This window comes from Lontra canadensis, unplaced genomic scaffold (assembly GCF_010015895.1).
Source record: "Lontra canadensis isolate GAN:19392208 unplaced genomic scaffold, GSC_riverotter_1.0 scaffold356, whole genome shotgun sequence".
NCBI lineage: Eukaryota > Metazoa > Chordata > Mammalia > Carnivora > Mustelidae > Lontra > Lontra canadensis.
The window spans coordinates 17,470-33,799 of record NW_022631350.1 but is presented as its reverse complement, the minus strand read 5'-3'; the positions used below and the strand labels follow the sequence as shown (position 1 = coordinate 33,799).

The 16,330-nt window shown below is 53.5% G+C and overlaps 1 protein-coding gene and 1 pseudogene across 1 annotated transcript in view; both read right to left on the bottom strand.

The window, feature by feature from the left end:
- Positions 1-8,636, bottom strand: part of LOC116862851 — a 24,194-nt gene extending 15,558 nt beyond the window's left edge. The window contains exons 1-3 of the mRNA XM_032850276.1: positions 8,560-8,636; positions 3,815-4,086; positions 3,526-3,594 (exon numbers count right to left, since the gene is read on the bottom strand). Of these exons, the coding sequence (XP_032706167.1) occupies positions 3,526-3,594; positions 3,815-4,086; positions 8,560-8,636 (418 nt within the window). The remainder of the gene's footprint in view (positions 1-3,525; positions 3,595-3,814; positions 4,087-8,559) is intronic.
- Positions 8,637-15,463: 6,827 nt separating this feature from the next.
- On the bottom strand, positions 15,464-16,130 carry LOC116862850 (annotated as a pseudogene).
- Positions 16,131-16,330: the final 200 nt, after the last annotated feature.

Sequence of the window (16,330 nt, the reverse complement as noted above, 5' to 3'; positions counted from 1 at the left end):
CAGCCCAGCTCAGCCCAGCCCAGCTCAGCTCAGCCCAGCCCAGCCCAGCCCAGCCCAGCTCAGCTCAGCCCAGCCCAGCTCAGCCCAGCCCAGCCTGGGTCAGCTCAGCTCAGCCCAACTCAATGTAGCTTAGACCAGCTCACCCGACGTGGTTCAGCCCAGCCCAGCCCAGAAGTGCCAGTTCAATCTGGCTTAGTCCAGCTCAGCTGACTGGGTCCTGCAGTCCCGGAAAGTCCGGTCCCGGGACGGGCTAGAAAATTTCAGAGCTCCGGATCTGCGTGCCTTTCAGCTAAAGCCAGCTCACCCAGGAATCCAATCCTGTCGGGCCTGGCTCTGGGTCCACACCTTCTGGTGCTTAGCCCTGTCTGTTCCATGGTTGTGTGTCCTTGTGGATTTTCCACTAGGACCCCCTATTTGGTTGTGACCCCAGGCTGAGCTGGCTCTTGGTGCCCAAGCCCTAGCAGTCACTCCGTCAGTGTCCTGGGTAAAACGCTTCCTGGCCAGTGAAGAGTCACCAGGACACGTTGCACGGATGGAGGAGGGTTCACTGTCACCAGTGGAAAGCCTGCGTCTCTGCTCTAGAGCAGGGAGTGCTGCTTCTGGGCTGAAAGAGGGGCGCTCGACGCTGCCCGCCTGGCCTGCACCCTCCTGGGCACTCGCCTGAGCTGACCTCCTGCCTTCGGAGTGTAAAGTCGGCCCCACTTTAGCTAAGTTCCGTCTAAATAAAAATCGTCACTACATAGGGCCAGAAACAAGTCTCTGCTGAATCTGCAGTTCTCATTCTGCTCTGTCAGAAAGCCCCTCGCGGCGGTGGCCGGTGGCCCCACACCCGGGGCCGCGTTTACAACCCAAAACCTAAGTGGGACTCCTGTGCTCCAGCGTCTGAGCCACAGGGATCCACAGCCAAGAAGCCTCGGGGAGCCCTTCCAGCTGTGTCCTTGAAACGGTCTTTAGAGAAAGTCAGACGGAGAGACCAGACGCTGGTCCTGGTCGCTGGGACCCATACAAATTAACCTCATTGTTTCACTGAGCCGACGACGCTAAAGACGGACTCTCACCCCCAGAAGCCAAAACAGGAAATACGAGCTTCTCTCTTACCAGCTGGGCTCCCTGGTCACTGTGTGTGGGGGTCTTGGGAGAATTCCTCCAAATCCATTAAAATCGGGTGGTTGATGCACAGGCAGCTGGCCTGGAGGCAGAAGCCACGGCGGGCCCGGGGAGACCCCCAGCCACGGCGGGCTGGGTGGCCAGGTGGGCCCTCCACGGGGCCCCATCGGCGCGGGAGCTTGGCAGAGCTCCTTTCTGATTCGAGACCTCACGGGGCTTCCTCTTAGTCCAACAAGAACACGCTTCACTAAAACGACGCAGGACAATCACTCGTTTCCTCTAAAATTTGTCCCCGCAAGAATGCTTGAAAACAGGTCTGCGAACAGGCTGCCGGGAAGGCCACCTCCTCAGGGCACCTCCGTGCCTCTCCCTCACAAAGAGAAAGTCTTAGAACATGGACACAGAGATTGCAAAACCCCGCTTCGGGGCACCGGAGGGCGGTTTGGGGTCAACGACCAGGAACCACTGATTCAGAAAACCCTACAGGAACGCGCTGCAAACCGTCCCTGAGACCAGCTGGATGTCCTCAACGTCTTACTTTGGAAATGAGTGTAATTCAGACGTTGGTGAGCTAAGACCGAGAGATTAAATTCAGAAAGTCAGAAAAGGAAGCCTCGGGCTCCTGCTAGCCTCTCGGGCTTATTTTAGAAAATGCAAATTGCGCAGGTGTTGTTTTGCAGGAGGCTGCGCTGGCCCCTGGGCCTGGGCAAAACCACCCGAAAACCACTTCTGCTAACCACAAACTATGAATTTGCAAGTGTGTTTTCTTGCTTCCTAAAATAGACCGTCCCAGCGACCTGCTTCCTGCCACCTGCCGGGCCTGCCTCGGCCCGGCCCTGCCCCCACCGGCGAGGCCCTGCCACTTCCTGAATCGCTGAATTAAACAAAAAATAAACTTCACTGATCATCTTCAAAACTCAGCTGTGGCGGGGGCCACCTTCTCGTATCGACTCCAGAAAGATAAGATTCTGGCAGGTTAATCGCCTGATACAATTAAAAAGTCTAACACACTTGAAAATCTCCGACATTTTAAAGCCACCGTTGTTTAGCGATTTCTCTCAGGAGAAAAGAAACCCTTCAAGGATGTCCTGTCCTTCTGTGTTGAGAGCGCATACGCTTAGCAGGGGCAAGCCACGCTCCCCTGGAGGCTGACAGCGCAGAGCCCAGCTCCCTGGGCCCCAGACCTGCCCCTCAGTGTCCCTCCCTGCCCAGACGGCTCTGTCCCCGACCAGATATCCAAAACAGCCCAGCCCCGAACTGCACTCCTGGTTCCCAGCACAGTCTCCCACTACCCGTAGCCCTCCCCTCTCCTGCACACACAGCCGGCCGTGCACGTTCCTAGCCGACCCCAGGATTCTAAGCGCCCGGTGGCCCTGTAGCCGTGGGGGTCCTGGCCCACCCGTGGCCGGCCCAGCCTCCAGCCCCCTCTTCAGGGGCTCAGGTCCTGCACGGGGCCTGCCGGCAGGATTCTAGTTTTAGAATGGCCCTGGAAAATCAAGAGGCTTGGAAGTCCCCAAATCACCCGGTCCTCGTCCCCTCCCGGCCAGCCTGCCCCTGGGGGGCCTGTCCCAAGGACCGGCCATCCGTGCTCAGAAAACCCCACAGAAAGGAGCAGAAAATAAAGGCCATGGCAGGGCCAGTCTTACCTGAGGACACGGTGACCGAGGTCCCCTGGCCCCAGTAGTCCATACCGTAGTAGTCACAGTGGTGAAATCGCTGTCCGCACCTCACCAAAACCCCGGGGGCCTGGCCCGGCCTCGCCCTGACTCAGAGGCTGGAATGGTCTCCAGGCCCCACAGAAGCCAGGGCACTGCACACCTGGGCCGCCCGGCTACAAGTCCCTAACTGGGACTCCGAGGTCCAATCTGCCCCAAGGGCCACAGCCACAGAGACCCCGATTCCACCGATTGCACCACAGTCGCTGTGGCCCCCAAGACTACGTGGACAGACCAGCCAAAGGAGCCGCCTTGCCTCTGAGTGCAGCCGTCCTCAGGGCAGGGTGGTCACCAGGCCCCCATTCCTGTCCCCGTCCTGGCCTCCAGAAACCCCAACAGCCTGATTCCCCCCCAAGTGCGGCCAGAGTGGGGAAGCTGAGGACCCACCTGAGGACACGGTGACCAGGGTCCCCTGGCCCCAGTAGTCAAGCCAGTTGTCACAATGTGACAATTGTGCGGGAACTCCGGACAAGAAGTTGGGCCTGGCTAGAGCCTCAGACCTCAAACCCTAGCCGGTGGAGCCGACAGGGCAGCCCAGGAGGCAAGGGAGGCTGAGTGCCAGGATGGCGGGGAGCCGCTGGCCGCCAGCCCCTTCCCTTCCCCTGGTCCTCCCAGATCCCAGACCCAGACAGCCTCATTTTCTCCCCCAAATGCAGCAAAAAGCCCCAGAGAGAGAGAGGAGAGAAGGGCTGGGAGGACTCACCTGAGGAGACGGTGACCAGGGTCCCCTGGCCCCAGTATTCAAAGTAGTCACATTGCCAGAGGCCCCGTTAGGGGGTGTACAAAAACCTCGGCCCCCCCCTGGCCGCCCGGCCACGGTGGACGCACCCCAGATGCGGAGCCTGCTCTGCCGGCCCCGCTCCCCACCCCACAGAGAGGCCCCCCAGAGCCGCAGAGGCAGCCCCCGCTAGAGTGGGCCCCACAGACCCTGGGGGTCTCGGGGACCTTCTGCTCCGGGACTGGGACAAAGGGCCAGCGGGAAGCCGTCTTACCTGAGGACACGGTGACCAGGGTACCCGGCCCCAGTAACCAAAAGCGTTGCACAGGGACACAGTCCCGCTTCTCCCCCAACAGAAACCCTCCCGGCCCGCACAGTCCACCTCGGAACCCGGGGACGCAGCCCACGCCGCCGGCTCCCCTGCCCCCAGATGGATCCCCCAGGGCCAGAGCGAGGCAGGGAGGGTTGCAGTTACCTGAGGAGACGGTCACCAGGGTGCCCTGGCCCCAGACATCCAAGTAGTCATGGCCACACTGGTGCAGCCACCTAGCCCCTGCACACAGAAAGCCAGGCCCCACACTTCCCCTTCCCACCAACGCCTGAGCCTGGGGCGTCTGTCTGCCTGGCCCTCAGCTTGGTTGCCACCCAGGGGCTCTGCCAGCTCTGAGTCCAGTCCCCACGGGGCCAGGACCCAGTGGGGACCTTGCAGTCCCGCAGGGCCCCAGGCTGGACCTTGGGTTAGAGCTGCAGCCGGCCCCAGGTGCCTGGCCCTGTGCCCACAGAGCTGGTACCACGGAGACTCACCTGAGGAGCCAGTGACCAGGGAGCCTTGGCCCCAGTAAACGAAATCCCAGAAGCACAGTCTCTGCCCAGCTGTGTCTCCCATACAAAGACCCACTTGACCTCCTAGCGCCCTTGACCTCCCCCTCGAGTGGAAACAGCAGCACGCTTGCCCTCAGGGTGGGTAGCAGACGCAGCCGAGGAGACGGTGACCGCTGTGCACTGGCCCCAGGTGCCCGAGTAAGCATCTGCACAGTGCTCTGGGCTGTGCTGGGGCCCACAGAACCCCCAGCCCAGCCAAGGTCCCCAGGGAGCCGCAGGGGCCGGAAAGCCTGCTGTCTGCTGGAAGGAATGGCCCGCCCCGTGCCCCCGCACCGTCCCTCCTGCCCCCAGAGCGCTGGCACTGCATTTGATGTCCCACTGGCACCTGAATCGCATTGGTCCTGAGGTCAGGGTCTCCCCGCATAGCCTTGTAATGACTGTCACTACTCGGGGCCCAGGGTTGCGCGCCCTGCCGGGCTCTGACCAAGCTCCCATTCCCTTCCCCCGGTATCCAGGCTGCTGCGCACACCACGCCTCCTCCAGCCTGTCGATGACCCAGGCTGTCCCCGTGGTCACGTCATGTCCACTTGCAAAGTCCCTTCGCCTTCTGAGGTGGCTAAGCACCCCTCCCCCAGGTTTCCTGGGCTTCCCCCTGCCACCTGGCAGGTGTGTTGGGACCGGGAGGGCCCCCCTCCGCTGCTGGAGTGCTCCCCTGCGGGGTTTCTGTAGGGTTGTGAATCACTGTGGCCCCAGTTAGCACTGTGGTTCCTGGCTCAGCCAAAACCCCAAGGACCCTACGGCAGGAGGGGGAAGGGTGGAACCACAGACCCCCATCCTCCGGCCATTCCTGACTCAGCGGCAAACAAGTGGCCAGCAGTAACAATGATAGAATGTTAGAGGCCTTCCTGTGTCCGTTTTCCTTTTATCTTTCAGAAAGAAGAGTAGACCCAGGGCTGTGCCCACAGGCCACCTGCCTCCTAGACACGTGGTCCGAGAAGGCTGATGGCCACCGCTGGCAGGGACACATGCAGGTCCATGGCCGATCCCCAGCCAGGCGCTGGGAGGCCTGCTCGAGGCTTGGCCCATGAGGCCGCCTTCCCTCTGGCCACATCTGTGGACCCAGGGGCGGCTCCCTTGGGGGCTCTGCCTGTTCACTGTCCCCATGAACAGGCTGCTGGGGCCCAGGGCTGTGCTGGTTTGCCGGGGCTGCGGGTCCTGGAGGAGGGTTCCCAGCTCTGCACGTCCGTGGCTGGGGGCGGGCTCAGGGGGCAGGGCACGACGGTCCACAGGGGCCGTGTCTCCCCCTGTGGGGCTGCTCTCCCCTGACCGCATGTGTCAGACCTGGGCTGGGTGCTGGGACCCACAGGTTCACCGGCTGTGGCCTTCAGGGGGGCGGAGACCCACACAGGCTCCCACAGCCGCGTGAGAGCGGCAGATGCGCTCATGCAGGGGCAAGTGCTAGGGGCAGGGGTGTGGCTGGGGGCAGGGAGGGACTGAGGACGCCCTGGGGCTTGCTGGTAGAGCCGGTGGGTGAAGAGGGTGTTGGAAGTCTGTGTGTGAGTGAGTGTGTGTGTGTGTGTGTATGTGTGTGTGATGCCAGGCAGAGGAACAGCCGAGGCCAGGACCACAGGCTGGCGGTGTGTCTGGAGAGGAGGCCACGTGGCTTGGATTCCAACATGTCCCATGTGCCCCTCGAAAAGGCTTTTGTCTGGGCCTCGTTTAGAGTCTCTTTCTGGAAAGTTCTGTCTACTAGTTCTGCTCTAGGCCGGCCTGGGGGCACCAGGAGCAGGAGGTCTGGGAGGGTTAGGGAGCCCTTGGGGTGGCAGGTCTGTCACGGGGGCTCCTGTGGGAGGGGTGGGGAGCAGGGGTTAGGGAGAGCAGGGCAGAGTGTCTGAGGTGGCCTCCCAGGATTGGGGACCAAGGTGCCTGGTCTTGGGGAAAAGGGGAGAAGCTGGGGAGTGCCATGCAGGGGCAGTGAGGGGCGCAGCTGGTCATGTCGGCCTCCGGCAGGTGGACACGAGGTGCTGGGGAGACCCGGCCGTGATGCTGGGGCTCAGGACCTCTCCAGGCATGGTTGGACACCAGCCCATGCACAGTATCTGGGTCTGGGGTGGGGAGGGACAAGCCTGAGTTCACCGGGGGTGCCCTGTGTAAGGGCAGACCAGTGCAATGGCCCCAAGTTACCTGTGGAGGATGCAGGTGGGGGAGGAGAGGCAAGGTGAGGTGGGGAGAGCAGCGGTCTGTCCCTGGGAGGAGGCGCTCCTGTAGCCTGCGTGAGGACCGGCAGGCCCTGGGGACCTGGGGCTGGGGGCAGGGCAGGTCGAAGAGTGGTCACAGCCTGTAGTCCCTCCCCACCCCCATGCCTGGGCCTCCAGAGCCTGCCTTCCAGGGCCCAAGGAGGAGGGGCTCCTGGCTGGCAGGCAGGGCTTCCTCTAGCCCTCCCACCCCGCCCCCTGCGCTCACTGGGGACTTCGGGCTGTGGCCTCAGCTCTGGGCCCGCTGTCTCCTCTTAGGGAATGAAGGGTAGGGTGTGCTCTGGCCCTTCAGGAAGCACCTGCTCTGGGTTTCTGGGCTGTCAGCTCCTGGATGGGGGAGGGAAGGTGCCCTCCTTGCCCTGCGGCCCAGTTCCTCCAGCTCCCAGCCCCAGTCCCGTGCCAGCCTCCTTACCATGGCAGAGACCCAGTCAGGTGGCAGCACTCTCTGGCCGGCAGAGGACCTGGCCCAGCTCCTGCAGGCCAGCGAGTCCTATCGGGCCCCCATGGAGGATAAAACCTAACCTCGGCAGAGCTCATGGGCCTTCCACAGAGACCTCCGACCTGCCATCCCTGTTCTTCCTGGAGTTGCTGTGTGGAGACTGGATCAGGGCAGCTGTTCTGGGTCCAGAGCCTGTAAGCCACATGTCTGGCCATGCTCATACCCAGGTTGGGCTGTGCAGCATCCCGTGGGCCGGTTCTGGGAGCCTGCCCCTGCCCTCTAGGGAAAAGACATGGGGGTTACAGGTGTGCGCCCCAGCAAGTGCCAGGTGTGGTATCTGGATCAGTGTAACGGGGCGGCCGGGACTGGGGTCAGTGGTGGGCATTCCAGCCTCTGCCCACAGCTACAGGCTCCCGGGGCCCTACCCATCCCTGAACGGTGACTGGGAAGGTGTCTCCTCGCTTACTTAGCTGCCCAGTAAGACTCGGAGCCGAGCTGAAGCCTAAACCCCTGTGACAGGTGGGGAGGGCACCCTGTCAGTCAGGACATGTCCAGGCAATCGATTCTGAAAATGACCGGTGAGCTAGGAGTGGCTAGTGTGGGGCCTTGAGGTCCTTCCAGGCCTGCAGTGCTGCCATGTCTCGGTGAGCTAATCACACTCCAGGGTGACGCACCCCTAAAATCGGGCACAGTGGTAGACCAGATGGCCGGAATGCAGATGCGCTCTGGCAAGTTCTGGGAGCATTCGTCACACTCCTGGGGAGAAGCTTCCTATCTGAGACTTGACCTCTGATGGCCTCTGCCATGCAGAGCTGGTTCCTGAGCACGTGACTCCAGAAGGGAGGAACTAAAGGACAAAACCACAAGAGGAACGTCTTCTTGCTTCATCTCTCAGGCTTGAAAGAACAAGTCGTTGCTGTTGCCGACAAACCAGCAGTTGTGAGAAGCCACCAAAAGGAATAGAAAGGAATAAGGAACAGGATTGCCCTCCTCTGAGACCCTATGACATGAGCAAAAAGGAGTAAAAACCAGAAAAATAGGTGGGAGCTTACAAACAAATGTGAAGAACAATGGGAGGGGGCACCAAGTCCTGTTCTGGAAAGAACAGAAGACCCAGTGGCTCCTGGCCAGTCCCCCCCCGCCCCCCCCCGATCCCTGCAGCCCAGACAGGTGCTGGTGGGGTTAACAAAGCCCTGAGAAGGCAGCCCATATGTCGCCACATGCCTGAGAGAAGGGACTGGCCGGGGCGGTCATCATGCTCTATGGGACAGAGCAACTTCAGTGCACACGACAAAGGGTTGACAATGGGGTAGACAGACAGGGCTGAGGTTGGACTACTCACTGAGTGAGGAGTCAGGACGGGAACTTACCCACCCACTGAGGGTATGGGGTGTTGGGCAGTTATCTCTGTGAAGGCCATTCCTTCATGGCGGGGGAGGGGCTGCCTCCGTCATCGGCGCCTGCAGCAGGAGGGATGGGCAGGAGCTAACGTGCATTCATTGCCATTCTGGCTTTTTGTACAAGAAGGGAAGCCCCAGCTTCTTCAGCATCTCCTTGTCCAGAGTGAATCCTGTGTCCATCTTGGGCCTCCCTGCTGCTCTCACCCCTGGAGCTGGGAGCACTCTCATTTCGCTGGGGTTTAAGGACCATACACTGCTGGACAGACACCTCACATCCACCTGCTGTATGGCCAGCATGGGACAGTGGCTTCTCCTTCTCCTTCTCCTTCTCCTCCTTCTCCTTCTTCTTCTTCTCCTCCCTCCTCCTCCTCCTCCTCCTCCTCCTCTTCTTCTTCTCTTTTTTCTTTTTATTTTTTAAGACCTTTATTAACAGGTGTTTGCTGTTTGTTGACTTTTTTGAAAAAAATCAAGTCGTAAACTTTTATTCCAAATTAAAAATGAGGTTCTTGGAACATGGACAAAATGCTGGAGAAGTAGGAGGTGCTGTTTCAACCTGTCCCCTAAGGTGAGCTGATTATCTACCAAAGAACTCTGATCACCCATGAAATCAGCCTGAGATGTAGGATTATACATGTCTGGATCTCTACGGGAGCAGAAGACGCCAGTGGGCAGGTAAAGTGGAGTGGGATCGGACTGATATCGGAAGATAAACAAAAGGGGGAGGGAGCCACCAGAGGCGACCCATTGGAAAGTAATACCCCAATACGAGAGTGCCCTGCAACTGGGGACCAGCATTAACTGGAGTCTGTTTGAAAGCACTCAAAAAGAGCAAAGGATCTTAAGGGGAAATTGGGGGAATCAGGGCGGTTAGGGACAGGGACTTAAGCCCACGAACCCAGGATGGCTACTCCTGGTGCTGAGCCAGAGAGAGTGCAGTGAAGAAGCCAGGTCTTGGTCCCTGAGCCACCAGCACACGTGAGAGCATCTGGGTGGCAGCTGTGTGACAGAGTCTGGTGCGGACACCAGCCATGCTCTCTAGAACCACAGCCTTTTGCACTCCGAGTGAGTGCTGCACTACTGGGGTCTGAGTCGTGCTCCACCCCCTCCCCTGAGACAGGTCCGTGCAGACACTAGCCAGTGCTCTCGAGGACCAGCCAAGAGTCTGAACAGTCCCAGCCCGGGCCACTGTGAAAATGCTACCCCTATACATAAACCAGTTTTAATCCCCCTTTATTTTGGGAAAATTGAGTCCTTTAACAAAGATATCAAGATACACCCAGGAAGAATCAAAATAACCTTCCTCGCCCACACTGAAAATTTATAACCACCCTCCCATCTTTTTCTTCTGTCAGTGTTTCTGTGTATTTGTTTTTGTTCTGGTCATATATAAATCTTATACTTGGGGTTCATTTTGGCTGAGTTCTATTTTTTCTTGTCATTTACTTTTGTTGGTCTTTTTGTTTGACTCTTTATTTTTGTATACTTTATAAATCTTACCTTTGGGGCCCATTCTGGCTGGGTCTTCTCTTTTATTTTTTCTTTTTCTTTTCTCCTGTCTCTCTTTCTCTCTCTCTCTCTTTTTTTTCTTTTTTCTTTCTTTTTGGTGGGGACTCCCAATTGCTCAGAAGCATTCCAGGATGCACCGTGCCTGGATCATTGTTGATCCCTCAACCACTTCTTACCAAAATGACTAGGAGGAGGATTGCCCAACAGAGGAAAAATTCAGAGACTGTGCCCTCTCCATCAGAGCTACTGGAAATGGATAAACAGTATGTCAGAAAGGGAATTCAGACTAACAATTATCCAGGCAATGGCTTGGTTAGAGAAAACCATTAATGACAACATGGAATCAATTAGGGCAGAAGTGAAAGTGACCAGGGAAGATGTTAACAATGCTCTCAATGAGTTCCAATCTAATCTAAATTCTCTAGCAGCTAGGGTAACTGAGGCAGAAAATAGAATTATTGATCTAGAGAACAAACTGAGAGAGAAGGGACCAGGAAGAGGCCTGGAAAAAACAGCTTGCAAGCCATGAAAACAGAATTAGGGAAATAAATGACACCATGAAACGTTCCAACGTCAGAATTATTGGAATCCCTGAGGGGGAGGAGAACAAAAGGAGACTAGAGGATATAGTTGAACAAATTCTCCATGAAAATTTTCTCAATTTAGGGAATGGAACCAGCATTCATGTTGTAGAGGCAGAAAGGTCTCCCCCCAAGATCATAGGATCTAGAAAGACCTCAAGACACCTGATTGTGAAAATGAGAAATCATAATTTTAGACAAGAGCTCTTGAAAGCAGGTAGGGGAAAGAGATTCCTTATGTACAAAGGAAAGCCCATCAGAATAACATAAGACCTGTCCACAGAAACCTGGCAAGCCAGAAAGGGCTGGAAAGATGTATTCAGGACACTAAATGAGAAGAACATGCAGCCAATAATACTTTATCCAGCAAGACTGACATTCAAAATGGATGGAGACATAAAGAGCTTCCAAGACCAGCAAGGCTTAAAAGAGTATGTGACCACCAAGCCGACACTGCAGGAAATATTAAGTGGGGTTCTATAAAAGAGGAAAAATCCTAAGAATAGCATTGAACAGAAATATATGGAGACAATCTATAGAAAGAAAGACTTCACAGGTAACACCACGTCAATAAAAACGTATCTCTCAATAATCACTCTCAACGTGAATGGCCTAAATGTGCCCCCAAATGGCACAGGGTTGCAGACTGGATAAAACGACAGGACCCATCCATATGTTGTCTACAAAAGACCCATTTTGAACCTAAGGATACACCCAGAATGAAAGTGAAGGGATGGAGAAGCATGTTTCATGCCAATGGACCTCAAAGGAAGCTGGGATAGTGATTCTCATATCAGATAGATTTTAAACTAAAGACTGTAGTCAGAGATACAGAAGGACACTACATCATTCTTAAAGGGTCTATCCATCAAGAAGATCTAACAATTGTAAATATTTATGCTCCCAATACAGGAGCAGCCAACTACATAAGACAACTGCTAATCAAGATAAAGAGTCATATTGATATGAATACATTAACAATAGGAGATCTTAACACAACTCTCTCAGAAATAGACAGATCATCAAAGCAGAAAATCAATAAAGAAACAAGAGCATTGAATGACACATTGGACCAGATGGACCTCATAGATATATACAGAACATTCCACCCTAAAACAACAGAACACTCATTCTTCTCAAGTGCACATGGAACCTTCTCCAGAACAGACCACATACTGGGTTACAAATCAGGGCTGAACCGATACCAAAAGACAGATTTTCCCCTGCATATTCTCAGATCACAATGCTTTGAAACTGGAGCTCAATCACAGGAAAATTCGGAAGGAGCTCAAACACCTGGAAGCTAAAGACCACCTTGCTTAAGAATGCTTGGATCAACTAGGAGATCAAAGAAGAATTCAAACAATTCATGGAAACCAATGAGAATGAAGACACATCAGTCCAAAACCTATGGGATGCAGCAAAGGCAGTCCTAAGGGGGAAATACATAGCCATCCAAGCCTCCCTTAAAAAATTTGAAAAATCCAGAACACACCAGCTGTCTCTACACCTTAAAGAACTGGAGAATCAACAACAAATCAAACCAACTCCACACATAAAAAGGGAAATAATCCAGATTAGAGCTGAGATCAATGAGGTAGAAACCAGAGATACAGTAGAACGTATCAATGAAACTAGAAGCAAGTTTTTTGAAAGAATCAATAAGATTGATAAACCATTGGTCACACTAATCCAAAAGAAAAGAGAGAAATCCCAAATTCATAAAATTATGAATGAAAAGGGAGAGATCACAACTAACACCAAGGAAGTAGAAACAATCGTCAGAAGTTATTATCAACAGTTATATGACAATAAGTTAAGCAACCTAGATGAAATGGATGCCTTCCTGGAAAACTATAAACTCCCAAAATTGAACCAGGAAGAAATGGACAACCTGAATAGACTGTTATCTAGTAACGAGATTGAAGCAGTGATCAAAAACCTCCCAAAAAAACAAGAGCCCAGGACCTGACGGATACCCTGGGGAATTCTACCAAACTTTCAAAGAAGAAATAACACCTATTCTCCTGAAGCTGTTTCAAAAAATTGAAGCAGAAGGAAAACTTCCAGACTCTTTCTATGAAGCCAGCATTACCCTGATCCCCAAACCAGGCAAAGACCCAACCAAAAAGGAGAATTTCAGACCAATATCACTGATGAATATGGATGCTAAGATGCTCAACAAGATCCTAGCAAACAGGATCCAACAGCACATTAAAAAGATTATCCACCATGACCAGGTGGGATTCATCTCTGGGTTTCAAGGATAGTTCAACATTCGCAAATCAATCAATGTGATAGAGCAAATCAATAAGAGAAGGGAGAAGAACCACATGGTCCTCTCAATTGATGCAGAAAAAGCATTTGACAAAATCCAGCATCTGTTCCTGATTAAAACGCTTCAAAGTATAGGGATAGAGGGAACATTCCTGAACTTCATCAAATCTATCTATGAAAAACCCACAGCAAATATCCTCCTCAATGGGAAAAAGCTTGCAGCATTCCCGTTGAGATCAGGAACACGACAAGGATGCCCACTCTCACTACTCTTGTTGAACATAGTATTAGAAGTCCTAGCAACAGCAATCAGACAACCAAGAGAAGTAAAAGGTATCCAAATTGGCAATGAAGAAGTCAAACTCTCTCTTTTCGCAGATGACATGATTCTTTATATGGAAAACCCAAAAGACTCCACCCCCAAACTGCTAGAACTCATACAGCAATTCAGTATCATGGCAGGGTACAAAGTCAGTGTACAGAAATTAGTGGCTTCCTTATACACTAACAATGAAAATACAGAGAGGGAAATTAGAGAATCAGTTCCATTTACTATAGCACCAAGAAACATAAGATACCTGGGAATAAACCTAACCAAAGAGGTGAAGGATCTGTACTCAAGGAACTACAGAACATTCATGAAAGAAATTGAAGAAGACACAAAAAAATAAGAGACCATTAAATGCTCCTGGATCATAAGAATAAACATTGTTAAAATGTCTATACTGTCTAGAGCAATCTATACTTTTAATGCCATTTCGATGAAAATTCCACCAGCATTTTTCAAAGAGCTGGAGCAAACAATCCTAAAATTTATATGGAATCAGAAGAGACCCCGAATCGCTAAGGAAATTTTGAAAAACAAAAATAAAACTGGCGGCATCACATTGCCTGATTTCAAGGTTTACTACAAAGCTGTGATCACCAAGACAGCATGGTACTGGCATAAAAACAGACACATAGACCAGTGGAACAGAGTAGGGAGCCCAGATATGGACCCTCAACTCTATGGCCAAATAATCTTCGACAAGGCAGGAAAAAATATTCAGTGAAAAAGAGACAGTCTCTTCAATAAATGGTGCTGGGAAAACTGGACAGCTATATGTAGAAGAATGAAACTGGACCATTCTCTTCCACCGTACACAAAGATAAACTCAAAATGGATAAAAGACCTCAACATGAGACAGGAATCCATCAGAATCCTAGAGGAGAACATAGGCAGTAACTTCTTCGACATCAGCCACAACAACTTCTTTCAAGATATGTCTCCTAAGGCAAAGGAAATGAGAGCGAAAATGAATTCTTGGGACTTTATTAGATCAAAATTTTCTGCACAGCAAAGGAAACAGTCAATAAAGCAAAGAGGCAACCCACGGAATGGGAGAAGATATTCTCAAATGACAGTACAGACAAAAGGTTGATATCCAGGATCTATAAAGAACTTCTGAAGCTCACACACAAAACAGATGATCACACCAAAAAATGAGCAGAAGAGAGGACCAGACACTTCTCCAATGAAGACATACAAATGGCTATCAGACACATGAAAAAATGTTCATCATCACTAGCCATCAGGGAGATTCAAATTAAAACCATCTTGAGATACCACCTTACACCAGTTAGAATGGCCAAAATTAGCAAGGCAGGAAAGAACATGTGTTGGAGAGGATGTGGAGAAAGGGGAACCCTCTTACACTGTTGGTGGGAATGCAAGTTGGTGCAGTCACTTTGGAGAACAGTGTGGAGATTCCTTACGAAATTAAAAATAGAGTTTCCCTATGACCCTGCAATAGCACTACTGGGTATTTACCCCAAAGATACAGATGTAGTGAAAAGAAGGGCCATCAGTACCCCATTGTTCATAGCAGCAATGGCCACGGTCGCCAAACTGTGGAAAGAACCAAGATGCCCTTCAACGGACAAATGGATAAGGAAGATGCGGTCCATATACACTATGGAGTATGATGCCTCCATCAGAAAGGATGAATACCCAACTTTTGTAGCAACATGGACGGGACTGGAAGAGATTATGCTGAGTGAAATAAGTCAAGCAGAGAGAGTCAAGTGTCATATGGTTTCACTTATTTGTGGAGCATAACAGATAGCATGGAGGACGAGGGGAGATGGAGAGGAGAAGGGAGTTGAGGGAAATTGGAAGGGGGAGACAAACCATGGGAGACTGTGGACTCTGAGAAATAAACTGATGTTTTTGGAGGGGAGGGGCGGTAGGAGGTTGGGTGAGCCTGGTGGTGGGTATTGTGGAGGGCGGGGATTGCATGGAGCACTGGGTGGGGTGCATAAACAATGAATTCTAGTACACTGAAAAGTAATTAAAAAATAAAGTATAATAAAAAAAGATTTGGTTCTTTAAAATCACAACTTGACCAGATATGAAACAGTTTAAAACTTTCAATGGTGTATTGAGATAAACCAGGCTTTTTTTTTTCCCCTTATAAAATACGTTTGTGCTTTCCAACAAGAGATGTCCTGAGGGGAAAACAGGAACAGGCCATGCTGCAGCCGTACCGCAGGCAGCTCTGCTCATCCGGTCACTGGGCGGAAAGCAAGCTCTTAGGTCTCCAGCTCCAACCTTCTGTTCATGTCTTGTCGCTGGAACGCCGGCCGCATCTCCGTGTTGGGTGACTAATCCCAGCACTTGGGGAGGCGGAGAGCCCCGCGTTGCTCAGCGTCGGGCGCGCACGGATTCTCAGCGGCGGGACCGCTGGGTTTGTCTCTTTGCCGTCTTGCGGTTTCCGGTTTTCTGGGCGTCTGCCATGGTAACTGAGGTTGTGGCGGTGCCGACGTCGAGGTGGCGGCTGACCCTGGTCTCGGGTCCTTGATTCTCCTTCACCTCCTCTGGCCATCCTGTCCAGGTTGTCTTTGGCGCGGAGGACCCGTGCGGAATCGCGGTCGTGCACCCCGACACACGTTCTGTCTCCCGGGTGTATCCTGTTCTCGCGCACCCGGGTCGTCTGCATCTCCCGTCCCTTCTCCGGTCCCTTCTCCCATCCTTTTCCCCATCGCTTTTCCGTGCCGGGAGGGTTGGTCCACTGCGCTCACGCCCACAGGGTCTCCGCAGGAGGCAGGCGGGAGCCGTGGCCTGCGGTCTGGCCGGCGCCGTCGGGTCTGGCTCCGGGAGCGCTTTCCGACCCCTCGTCCTTCCCGCTCGCTCCCTGCCCGGGTCATTCCGCTGGTGACTGCGTGGAGGGCCCTGCGGCGCGGAGAGCGCGCAACGGCCCCGGAGCCTTGCCCTGGACTGCGCCAGGCCTGCCCCGTTGGCTGACCCACGCCTTTTCTCCTTCGACGACATCCAGTCCGTCCGTCTCCGCGGCGCGCTTCCCGCGGTTCCTCTCCAGGGCGGCCCGGCGGGCAGCTGTGTCTTCCTTCGTGCCCCTCCTGCGGACGAAACCCGTTTCTTACACTGAACCATTTTACTGCTCCCAAACCTTCGTTGAGATGACCTTGTCCCCGCCTGCAGGCGCCGCCGATGTGAGGCCGCCCGGGCCGCTC